This window comes from Petaurus breviceps, unplaced genomic scaffold, assembly GCF_028583685.1.
Source record: "Petaurus breviceps papuanus isolate PSGF00001 unplaced genomic scaffold, PetGlider_PUasm1.0 177, whole genome shotgun sequence".
Classification (NCBI taxonomy): domain Eukaryota; kingdom Metazoa; phylum Chordata; class Mammalia; order Diprotodontia; family Petauridae; genus Petaurus; species Petaurus breviceps.
The window spans coordinates 2,602,036-2,614,283 of NW_027185776.1; the positions used below are offsets into that span (position 1 = coordinate 2,602,036).

Consider the following 12,248-nt stretch of genomic DNA (forward strand, 5'->3'; position numbering starts at 1 on the left):
GCTGTCAATGTTCATTAAAATAAGCCCTCCCCTGAAAATAAGCCCTCTAGCGTTTTTCTGTCCAAAAAATTTAATAAGACAGTGTCTTATTATCGGGGAAACACGGTACGTGCTTTATAAATGTTTACTGACTAATTTGTTTGTTATAGGGATACTGTTTTTCTTTCTTTCCTAATGGGGGGGGGGAAGAATGCAGATTTTCATTTACATAAATAACGTTTAAATTTTTTTTAAGTTTAAAAATAAAAATTGGAGGGGCGGCCAGGTAGTGCTGTAAGTAAGAGCACCGGCCCCAGACTCGGTCTGACCTGGGATCGAATCCAGGCTCAGACACTTAGCACCCACCCAGAAACACCTGGATGTGTAACCTTGAGCAAGTTACTTAACCCCAATTGCTTAGGGGCAGCCAGGTGGCTCAGTGAGTAAGATCACCAGCCCCAGAGTCAGGATGACCTGGGATTGAATCCGGGCTCATACACTCAGCACCACACGCAGAAAGAACTGTTCGTGTAACCTTGAGCAAGTTACTTAACCCCAATTGCTTTAAAAAAAAATAGATTTAAAAAGTAGTGTAATGTAGTTGCTTTTTTTTTTTTAAAGAGTGCTGGGTTTCACTTAAGAGAATTCACCTCCTACAGCTACCAGCAGTGTAAATCAATCATGGACAAATCACTTAATCTGAACTTCAGTTTCTCATCTCAAAATGAGATAATAATAATAACACCTACTTCATAGAGTTGTTATAAGGCTTAAATAAGACAATGTATAGGGTGTCCCAAAAGTCTTAGTGCAAATCAAAGGTCTAACAGATTTAAATTTGTCCTAAGACTTTTTTTTTTAAGCAATCAGGGTTAGGTAACTTGCTCAAGGTTACACGGCCAGTTATTTCTAGGTGTGGTGCTGAGTGTCTGAGCCCGGGATTCGATCTCCAGGTCATCCCAACACTGGAGCCGGTACTCTTACTCGCTGAGCCACCTGGCCGCCCCTAAGCAATTGGGGTTAAGTAACTTGCTCAAGGTTACACGGCCAGGTGTTTCCGGGTGGGTGCTAAGTTTCTGAGCCCGGGATTCGATCTCCAGGTCTTCTCAACACTGAAGCCGGTGCTCTTACTTGCTGTGCTACCTGGCCGCCCCAAATTTTTTTTTAATTTTTTTTTAAGCAATTGGGGTTAAGCAACTTGCTCAAGGTTACACGGCCAGTTATTATTTCTGGGCGTGGTGCTGAGTATCTGAGCCCGGATCTGATCCAGGTCATCCCGACACTGGAGCCGATGCTCCTACTCACTGAGCCACCTGGCCGCCCCTTGTCCTAAGACTTTTGAAACATCTTATATACAAAATACTTCACAAATCTTAAAGCACTATGTAAATATTATCTATAATGATGATGATGTCACCTAGTACTTAATGGAGACTTATCAGTAGCTAAAGGGGGGGGCGATTTAATTACAAAAGGCAATTCAACAAACAAGAAAAGGGAGGGGAGGGGAAATGTTGGCTAAGTTTATGGAATGAGAGATGATTAGTCTCCCCTTTCCCATGGTAAAAACTACAAGTGCAAAAACACTGTATCAGGAGATGAATTATCATCTGGAGGGCAGGTGGGAGGTCAATTTAATTGGAGCAGGGAGTATGCTAACAGTTGTAAATAATACATAGGGAAATGAGTCAAATTTACAAGAATAAGCACTATTCCCCCAAATGATAAATGGTCAAAGGATATGAATTGGCAGTTTTCAGAGAAATAAATTCAAGCTATCAATAGTTTCATGAAGGTTCTAAATCACTAATAATTAGAGAAGAGTATGCTAAAACAAGTCTGAGACAAAACCTCACACATGGCAGATTGGCTAAAATGACAAAAAAGGAAAATTACAAATGCTGGAGGGCTGTGGGTAGAGCTGTGAATTAATTAGTCTAACCATTCTGGAAAGCAATGTGGAACTGTGCCAAAAGGTCTATTAAGTTATGCATGCCCTCTGACCCAGCAATTCTCCTACTAGGTCAATATCCCAGAGTTAAAAAAAAGGAAAAGAAACCACATACAAAGATATTTATAGCAACTCTTTTGTGGTTGCAAAGAATTAGAAATTGAAGGGATGCTTATCAACTAGAGAATGGTTGAACAAGTTATAGTATATGATTTTAATGGAATACTATTGTGTGGTAAAAAATGATAATAAAGATGGTTTCAGAAAAAACCTGGAACAACTCATACAAACTGATGCAAATGAAGGGAGCAAAATTAGGAGAAAAATTTATATAATAACAATATTGCAAATATAATTAACTGTGAAAAACTTAGTAATTCTGATTATCATAATAATCTGCTACAATCCCCTAAAGAAATTATGATGAAACATGCTACATACCCTCCAGATAGAGAAATGATGGACTCAGGGTTCAGACTGAATTTCTTTTCTTTCTTTCCTCTTTTTTTTTAAAGACATTGCTAATGAGAGAATTCGTCTTGCATGACTTGTATTTGGAACGAGTTTTTATTTTTCTTGCTTTTTCAATGAGTTGGGGAGGATGTGGGTAAGGAAGATAATTCAGAAGTGAAATTTAAATAAAAATAGGTTTTTTTTAAAGATAGTAAATAATGTGAAATAAGACAAGAATGATGGGTGAGTAAGAATGTGGAGGACTTTAATTACTAGATTAGGAAGTTTATGTTTTATCCTAGAGGCAACAGGGAATCATCGGAGATTTTGAATAAGACACTGAAATATCAGTTTTGGGGCTGAATGAGGAATGGATTAGAGAGGAAGTTCTGGAAATTGGAAGATCAATTATGAGGCTATTAAAATAACTGCAGTAACAAATGACAAGAGAATGGAGATCTTTCTATGAAGGCCCCTGAAAATGAAGTACTCACTAGATGCTGTTACAGGCATAGAACCCTCGATATTACCACTCTCCTAGTTTAGGGAGACAGTATAGAATTGTGCTAAGTTTGCTAATATGGGAATAACATGTTACAAATTATATTTAAAAGACTTAGACAGGCAGCAGAAGACAGGAAACAATGGAGAGGAATAATATAGATGAGGGTCTGGCTAAAGGTAAGGTAACCAAATTCTGCATTAATCTTAACAAAAATAACCATAGCTACTATAGGTAGATTATGAATGGTGATGGAGGCTGGCCCACAGACCCTGAGACAAAATTCATGAGCTCCCTTCTGCCCTCCAAAACCTTACTTAAGAAGGGAAGAAGAGTAGGAGACATTACTTCCATAAGAGAGAAATTAAATCTAGGGGATGAAAAACAGAAAATAAAAATACAACACTACCAAGTTTTGTGGTCTTTAAGACCTGAAAAAAATGGACTACACAAGCAGTTAAACAAAATAGACATGGAGACACAGCTAATGAGAAAATATGTTTTACCTGACTTTAATACGTTTAACAGGTATTGTGTTTTTTTAGTCTTTTCAATGTGTGGATGTTGAGCTGGAGGGAAAGAATTCAAAACTAGAAATACATGTTTTTAAATTAAAAAAAACATAAAATAGGTTTCATTTGACAAATGTTACATGTGGTGATTATATAATTTAAAAGGACTCACATTAAAATGTTCTATTTTAAAAGTAATACTTTTGATTCAAACGATTTATCAATTTTATAACATATAAAATAAATTTTGCGGAAATTTTAGTTGCTTTTCTCACCCCCCCAAAAAAAAAACACCTTTTACTATCTTTACACCTCAAAAGTAAGTTGTTGTTTGGGGCAAATAGGTGGCACGGTGAATAGCACACAGGTCCCTGGAGTCAGGAGGACCTAAATTCAAATCCAGCCTCAGTCACTTAACACTTACTAGTTGTGTAACCTTGGGCAAGTCGCTTAACCCCAACTTCCCTGCCTTCCCCCCCTCCAAAAAGCAAAAAAAAAGAGTGAATGAGCTCTCTTTGGGGGAACTAGATGGTACAGTGAATAGAGAACCAGATCTGGAGTCAGGAGGACCTGAGTTCAAATCTGGCCTCAGACACTTACCACAAAACTAACCATGTGACCTTGGGCAAGTCACCTAACCCCAACTGCCCTGCCTTTCCCCTCCAAAACGAAAAAAAAAAAGGCCCACCTGCTATAGTCATTAAATGTGAATTAAATTCAGATATATGTAATACAGCACTTTTAATTATTATATTTTTAATTATCCTATATTCTCATAAATACTGTAAGTTATCATTCTGCCAGTTTTATTCAGTTCAACATTAACTGCCTACTACATGAATATAAAGAAAAAAATTCCCTTCCCTTAGTTTTCATTCTATTCAGTGAGAAGAGTGAATAAGCATTTATTAAGCGCTTAGTCTAAGTGCTTTACAAATTTGATCTCATTTGACTAGAAAAAATAACATGCACAAAAAAAATAAACTGAAGATAATTTATGAGAAAGCACTGACAAATGGGTTTTAAATGGCAGGCAGAGGAGTTTAAATTTTATTCTGTAAATCAATAAAGAGCCACTTAAGAATCTTGAGCAGGGGAGTGACATGGGCACAACTCAGTCTCACGTTTACAACCTCAGTCTTGTGCTTGACTCTTCACTCTTTTTCACTTGACATATCTAGTTGGTTGCCAGATCTTGGAGATTCAACCTCTACAATATCTCTCACATTCAACCACTTCTCTATGCACATGGGCACCACCACAGCTGAAGACTCATTACCTCTCACTGGTATTTCTGAAGTTGTGTCTTAATTGGTCTTTCTCCCCTATAATTTTTCTTCCACACAACTGCAAAAATGATACTCCTAAAGCATTAGGTAAGTCATACTCAATTAGCTCCAGTGACTCTTTATTGCTTTTAGGATCAAATATATATGAATATCTTTGTATGGGATTTGAGGCCTTTTACAATATGGCTCCAATTTACCTTTCCAGCTCTCTTATACATCATTTCCCTTCACACTTTGGTCCAAACAATCTGCCTTCCACTTACCTGTTCCTCAAACAAGATGTTCCATTCCATTTCACCTTCTATTTAGGTCTTCCCTGGTCCCCCTGTCCTCTAGATGCTAGTGGTTATCCCCAATATTCCTTTGTACTTATTTTGTACATATTTTGTACCTACTTAATTATGTACATGTTATTTCCCCCAACAGAATGTAAATTCCTTGAAGGCAAGTTATTTCATTTTTTATTTTATACTTCAGTGCCTTGCATAATACCAGGGAACATAGTAGACAAAATGTTTGTTGAATGATTACTGGTCAGACCCATACCTTAAGAAAGTTAATGGGGCTGCTTATGAGGAAGCTCACAGTGAATGGCCTTGACTTTCTTAGTGAACTAGGAGGCATAGTTTTCTGCTGAGCAAGAAAGGGAAAGGGAATGGTTTAAGTGGTTGAGAAGAGAAAATTTGGAATAGATGCTGTAGAAAGTGTGATAAGATCACAGGATCATATATCTAGATCTGGAAAGGATATTAGAGACCATTTGGTTCAAATCCCTCATTTTATAGAAGAGGAAACTGAGGTGCAGGAAGTTAAGTCACTTGTCCAAGATCATAGAGGTAGTAAGTATACAAAATTTTAATAACTGACCATGTTTCCAACACTTGCAAAATAGTTTTAAAACGACAAGATCAAAGATCATACAAACTTATGTTACAGGTTGCAAAATGCCAAAATTTTAAAAGGTTTTATTTTATGAATTCTTAATTAAAATTATTAATACAGATGAAAAGGATTTGGTTTAAATAATTATGTGGAACAAATACCAAAAAATATTTCTCAATCCAAGCTATAACAATCTGCTTTAGGAATCCTTCATAATCTCTGACATTTTGGCAGAACTATTTGCAGAGAAATACTAAGAACAAAGCCAGAATCAAGAACTGAGTGCAGGTTGAGACAAAGTTCAGAGTCTAATCATAATACAAAGGAAAAATTAAAGTACCAAAAAGAATTAAACAAACAAACAAAAAGAGGCACTCAAGCCCAGGAATGCTGTTGTACTCTGCACTTTTTTACCAGCACTGGACAATCACCAGATCACCAGATAGAAATAAGAAGCCCCGGTGGGTGGGGACACACATCCAGAGTGGATCCAGAGAGTGAATTGGAGCAGCAACAATCTCCACTGCTGGTCCTAGGAAGGAACCAGCAAGAGCACAGGCAGAGCTACTTCGGATTAGAGGGTTTCAAAAAGCACTATTAAAAACCTGATACTCTTTAAACATTAAATATGATTAAAATTTAATTTCCTTCATGACTCTTGAGGGTCTTGGCTAATGACAAAAAAAAAGAAAAGTATCAAACATATATAAAAATGCACAAAAAATTCTATATTAAGAATAAGTACATGCCAACTTCAATTAACGAGTCATAAAAATCAAAGAATTAGGATGCAAGAAAAATATAACATAAAAACACAAAGAAGGTGGTTAGGAGCAAGCACCAAGATGAACTTCACTTATCAGAAATAAACAAGAGAAAGGGTGGCTAGGTGGCACAGTGAATAGTGTACCAGCCCTGGAGTCAGGAGGACCTGAGTTCAAATCCGGTCTCAGACATCTAACACAAAAACTAGCCGTGTGACCTTGGGCAAGTCACTTAACCCCAACTGCTCTCCAAAAGGAAAGAACTAATCAAAAGAGTGCTGAACACATGCGTACACACACATTTACTATTTGGTTTAGAAATATACCTAACATATCAATGAAACAAACACGAATGGACACAGAGATTGAGGAAGGACAACAAGGAGGAAACATGAGCACAAATACATGAGCAAATTATGGGGTGTGAATGTAATAGAATATTACTGAGTCACAAGAATGACAAAAGAAATTATTACAGAGAATTCTAGGTAGTATAAACTAATGTAAACTGAAGAGACCAGAATCAAGAGAACAATTTATATAAGGAAACAAGATTATAAAGAAAAACAACTTTGAAAGGTTTAACAACTCTCATTAATGCAATGACTACATCTTCAGAAAAACTATGATGAAGCAAGTTACCCACTTGTTAATTGAGAGATTAGAAAGGCAAGATGCAGAAAGAATCATATTTTTGGACCTGGCTACTGTGTGAATTTGCTTTGCTTGACTATGCTTACTTGTTATAAGGGATTTTTCCTCTCTCTCTCTCTCTCTCTCTCTCTCTCTCTCTCTCTCTCTCTCTCTCTCTCTCTTTCTCTCTCTCTCTCTCTCTCTCTCTCTCTCTCTCTCTCTCTCTCTCTCTCTCTCTCTCTCTCTCTCTCTCTCTCTCTCTCTCTCTCTCTCTGTCTGTCTGTCTCTGGAAAGGAATTCGGAGAAATGAGAAAATTATCACTGCTGATTAAAAAAAAACAATAAAAGACGCTCATTGAAACATAAAAATGCATGGAACAGAATATAAAGGTCAGAAGGAAGGAAAAACAAGTAGAACATTTAAAAAAGTAACACATGAAATTTATTATATGCTTTAAAAATAAGCAGTATAAAATTGAGATTACTATTTTCTTTCTGTGTTATGTTGTGTGTATGTGCTTTTTTGGATATTTAAGATAAAAAATTTTTAAATGAATCCACAAAAACCCCTCACTTTTATATAAATGTTTTAAATATTCCTTGCTGTCCTAGAAGCTCCCAGACTTAAAGAGTTTAGATAAAAAGATTTTATACATTGAGATCCAGGCAACTTGTCCTTCTGGAGAAAAGGAACAGAGATTCCTCATAAAGAATACTGCATATCTCATGTTTCCATCTGCCTTTGCACTGGTCATCTACCACATACAACTTCTTTATAGAATATCTTTTCTCCTTCAAGACTCTCTATTAAGCGTAACCATTTATATGAAACCTACCCTCGATCCCCTATAATTCCCAGTATCCTCTTTACAAATTACTTTATATTTACCTACTTCTATATTTATTTCTTGTGTCCCATTTCAAGGTAAGCTTCTTGATGGTAGGGATTACTTCATTTTTTGCACTGATATTCCCAGGGACTAGCAAAGTACCTGGCATATAGCAGAAACTTTAAAAATGTCTCTTCATCTGTAACTTCGTTATAACACTAATGCAGGAAAAAATCTATGAATAAGTTATTCTGTAAAAGCAATCTAAAAATCTTACCTCCTGTTCCTAGAACCTTCAGAAGTTCAAAATTTTCAATGCCCACTTTCTCCGCATGTCCTGTTAAATTAGCTAAAACATAAAAATCAAGAAAAAACATATTAATAAACTTGATAAAAAAACTTTGCTAAATTTGAGTTTCTATTAGTACCAAACTATCAAATCTTTAATTGTAACATAAATACATAAAAACATTTTAAAAGTAAATTAAACTGACTATACTTATCTGAAGTCTTTTAAATATTTTTAAAATGTCATTTTGACATAGGGGTGAATACAAAAATAAATAAGACACTGGACTAGGATTCCTAGATTTTTTTTAAATTAAATTTTATGTTTATTTTTAGTTTACATCATTCATTTCCACAAGATTTTGAGTTACAAATTTTCTCCCCATCCCTCCCCTATCCACCACCCCAAAACAGTGATCCCACTATATATCCCCTCCCCCATTTCCCTCCGACTTTCCAGTAGGGCAAGATGGATCTCTATGCCCCAGTGCCTGCATATTTTATTTCCCAGTTGCATGTTAAAATAATGATAATAATAATATATATATGTGTAGCGGCAAGCACCCCAAGCGTCCTCAGGGTTTGCTGCCAATACAGGTTCTTGGATCTGCTTTGATAAAGGAAAGCAACTCAAAACGGGTTAACAAGCTTACTTTAATCAGTCAAATATGTATCGTTTACCTAGTTCAGGGGAAAGAGGTCAGCACCCCGAACTTCAAAGTATACAGGCAGAATTATCAAGACAGAAACAGATCAAGTAGCCAGCTTTCCAAACTGTCCAGCCATTACATCCATACCCAATCAACATCTGGGTTTCAACATCTGGGTTTTTCAAAGCCGGGGGGCTCCAGACAACGGCTTCCCAGAATCCATATCAAATCACAGAACACTTCTCAAAGTGAGCTCCAAAACAAAGCTACACATCAGGGCTTATATAGCCTTCTCCTGGCTCAGAGAATGTAACAACCTCCTCGACCCACTGGCCAATCAAGAAGTATCTACTGAAAAACAAGCCTCCCACCCCAGGCTCCAGGTGCACTTTAGTCTAGGGGCAGGGAAGATCTTTAAAATTTACATTCCCATTACAATATTTTAAACATTTTATCTTAAAACTTTGAATTCCAGATTCTTTACCTTCCTCCCTCGTCACCCACCCTTACTGGGAAGATAGGGAATTCAATATACATTGTACATGTGCAGCTCCGCAAAACATTTTCATATTAGATATATTGTGAAAGACTGACTATATTTCCCTCCATCCTATCCTGCCCCCCACTTGTTCTATTCTCTAGTTTGACCCTGCCCCTTTTCAAAAGTTTGTGCTTCTAACTTCCCTCCCCCTGAACCTGGCCTCCCCTCCATCATCCCCCCCTATCATCTCCTTCCCTGCTACTCTCCTGTAGGGTGAGATATCCTATTTATGTCATTCCCTCCCTAAGTCAAATTCAATGAGAGTAAGGTTGACCCATTCCCTTTTGCCTTCCTGTTCTTCCCCTCCACTGTAACAGTTTTCCCTTGCCTCTTCTATATGAGATAATTTACCCCATTCTGTCTCTCCCCATCTCCTCTCATTATATTCCTCTCTCACCTTTCAATTTCACTTTTTAAGTATCATCCCTTCCTATTCAATTGGTCCTGTGCCCTCTATCTATGTATACCTGTGCACACATACACACACACTCACATATGAATACATAGACATATACATGTATGTATACATATATACATTTATATTCCCTTCAACTATTCTCATACTGAGAAAAACTGCATGTTACAATTATTCCTTTTCCATTTAGGAAAGAAAATAGTTCAACTTTGGTAAATTCCTTATGATTTCTTTTCCTTGTATAGCTTCCCATCCTTCTCTTGCTTCTTGTATCTGAATGCCCAATTTGCTATTCAACTCTGTTTTTTTCATCAAGAATGCTTGAAAGTCCTCTATTCCATTGAATGACATATTTTTCTCTGAAACATGATACTCAGTTTTGCTGAGTAGGTGATTCTTGGTTTTAATCCCAGCTCCTTTGACCTCTGGAATATCATATTCCAAGCCCTTCAATCCTTCAATGTAGAAGCTGCCAGATCCTGTGTTATCCTCATTGCGTTTCCACAATATTCAAATTGTTTCTTCTTGGCTGCTTGGAATATTTTCTCTTTGATCTAGGAACACCAGAAATTGGCTATATTCCTAGGAGTTTTGTTTTGGGATCTTTTTTAGGAGGTAATCGGTAGATCCTTGCAACTTATATTTTGCCCTCTCACTCTAAAATATCTGGGTAATTTTCCTTGAGAATTTCTCTTTTATTTTTATCAAATGCTTTATTAACTTCTAGTTTATGTCATTCATTTCCACAAGATTTTGAGTCACAAATTTTCTCCTAGTTTTTCTCCCACCCACCACCTGAAAATAGCGATCCCAATGGATATCCCCTCCTCCAATCTGCTCTCTCCCATATCTTCTCCCATACCCCCTTCACGTTCCAGAATGGCACGGTGGATCTCTATGCCCCAGTGCCTGCATGTCTTATTTTCCAGTTACATGCAAAATAATATTAATAACAGTTTATATATATATATATATATATATATGTTGAAACATTTGATTTTAAAACTTAGAATTCCAGATTCACTCCCTTCCTCCCTTGTTACCCACCCTTACTGGGGAGATAAGCAATGCAATATAGGTTTTACATGTGTAGCTACGCAAAACATTTCCATGGTGGATATATTGTAAAAGACTGACTATATTTCCCTCCCTCCTGTTCCACCTCCCACTTGTTCTATTCTCTACTTTGATCCTGTCCCTTTTCAAAAGTGGCTGCTTCTAACTCCCCTCCCCCCGCCATCTGCTCTTCCTTCCATGCTCCCCCCTCTCATCCCCTTTCCCCCTACACTCCAGTAGGGTGAGACGCCCTATTTAGTGTGTATTTCATTCCTTCCCTAAGCTAAATTCAATAAGAATAATGTTGATTCATTCTCTTTTACCTTCCTGTTCTTCCCCTCTGTTGACCATTTTCCCTTGCCTCTTCTATATGAGATACCCTATTCTGTCTCTCCCCATGTCCTCTCATTATACCCCTCTCTCACCTCTTAATTTCACCATTTATGTATCATCACTTCCTACTAAATTGGTCCTGTACCCTCTATCTATGCATACCTATACACATATATATACACACACTCACATATGTATTCATATGCCCATATACCCTCCTATACAGACATGTATATATGTATACATATATACACACACACTCATTTCTATTCCCTTCAACTATTCCCATACTGAAAAAAGTTTCATAAGTTACAATTATCGTTTTTCCATGTAGGGATGTAAATAGTTCAACTGTGATAAGTTCCTTATGATTTCTTTTCCCTGTTTACCTTCTTACACTTCTCTTGCTTCTTGTATATGAATGTCCAATTTTCTATTTAACTCTGTATTTTTCATCAAGAATGCTTGAAAGTCCTTTATTCCACTGAATGACCATATTTTCCCTTGAAATATGATACTCAGTTTTGCTGGGTAGGTGAATCTTGGTTTTAATCCCAGCTCCTTTCCACAATATTCAAATTGTTTCTTCCTGGCTGCTTGCAATATTCTCTCCTTGACCTGGGAGTTTCAGAACCTGGCTATAATATTCCTAGGAGTTTTCTTTTGGGGATCTTTTTCAGGAGGTGATGGGTAGATCCTTTCAACCTCTATTTTGCCCTCTGGTTCTAAAACATCAGGGCAGTTTTCCTTGAGAATTTCTTGGAGGATGATTTCTAAGTTCTTTCTTTGATCATGGCTTTCAGGTAGTCCAATCATTTTTAAATTATCTCTCCTGCATCTATTTTTCAGGTTAGTGGTTTTTCCAATGAGATATTTCACACTGTCTTCTATTGTTTCATTTCTTTGGATCTGTTTAACAGCATCTTGATTTCTCATAAAGTCATTACCTTCCATTTGCTCCAATCTAATTCTGAAGGAATGATTCTCCTCAGTGAGATTCTGAGATTCTTTTTTCTATCTGGCTAATTCGGCTTTTTAAGGCATTCTACTCCTCATTGGCTTTTTGAGCCTCTTTTGCCATTTGAGTTAGCCTATTTTTTAAGTTGCTATTTTCCTCAGTCAGGCTGTTGACTCTCATTTCGTAATTTTCTTGCATCGTTCTCATTTCTC

General features: G+C 36.9%; 1 protein-coding gene across 1 annotated transcript in view; it reads right to left on the reverse strand.

Moving 5' to 3' along the window:
* Nucleotides 1-12,248, reverse strand: part of RPS6KA5 (ribosomal protein S6 kinase A5) — a 261,593-nt gene that overhangs the window by 189,991 nt on the left and 59,354 nt on the right. The window contains exon 2 of the mRNA XM_069085996.1: nucleotides 8,073-8,144. Coding sequence (XP_068942097.1) covers nucleotides 8,073-8,144 — 72 coding nt within the window. The remainder of the gene's footprint in view (nucleotides 1-8,072; nucleotides 8,145-12,248) is intronic.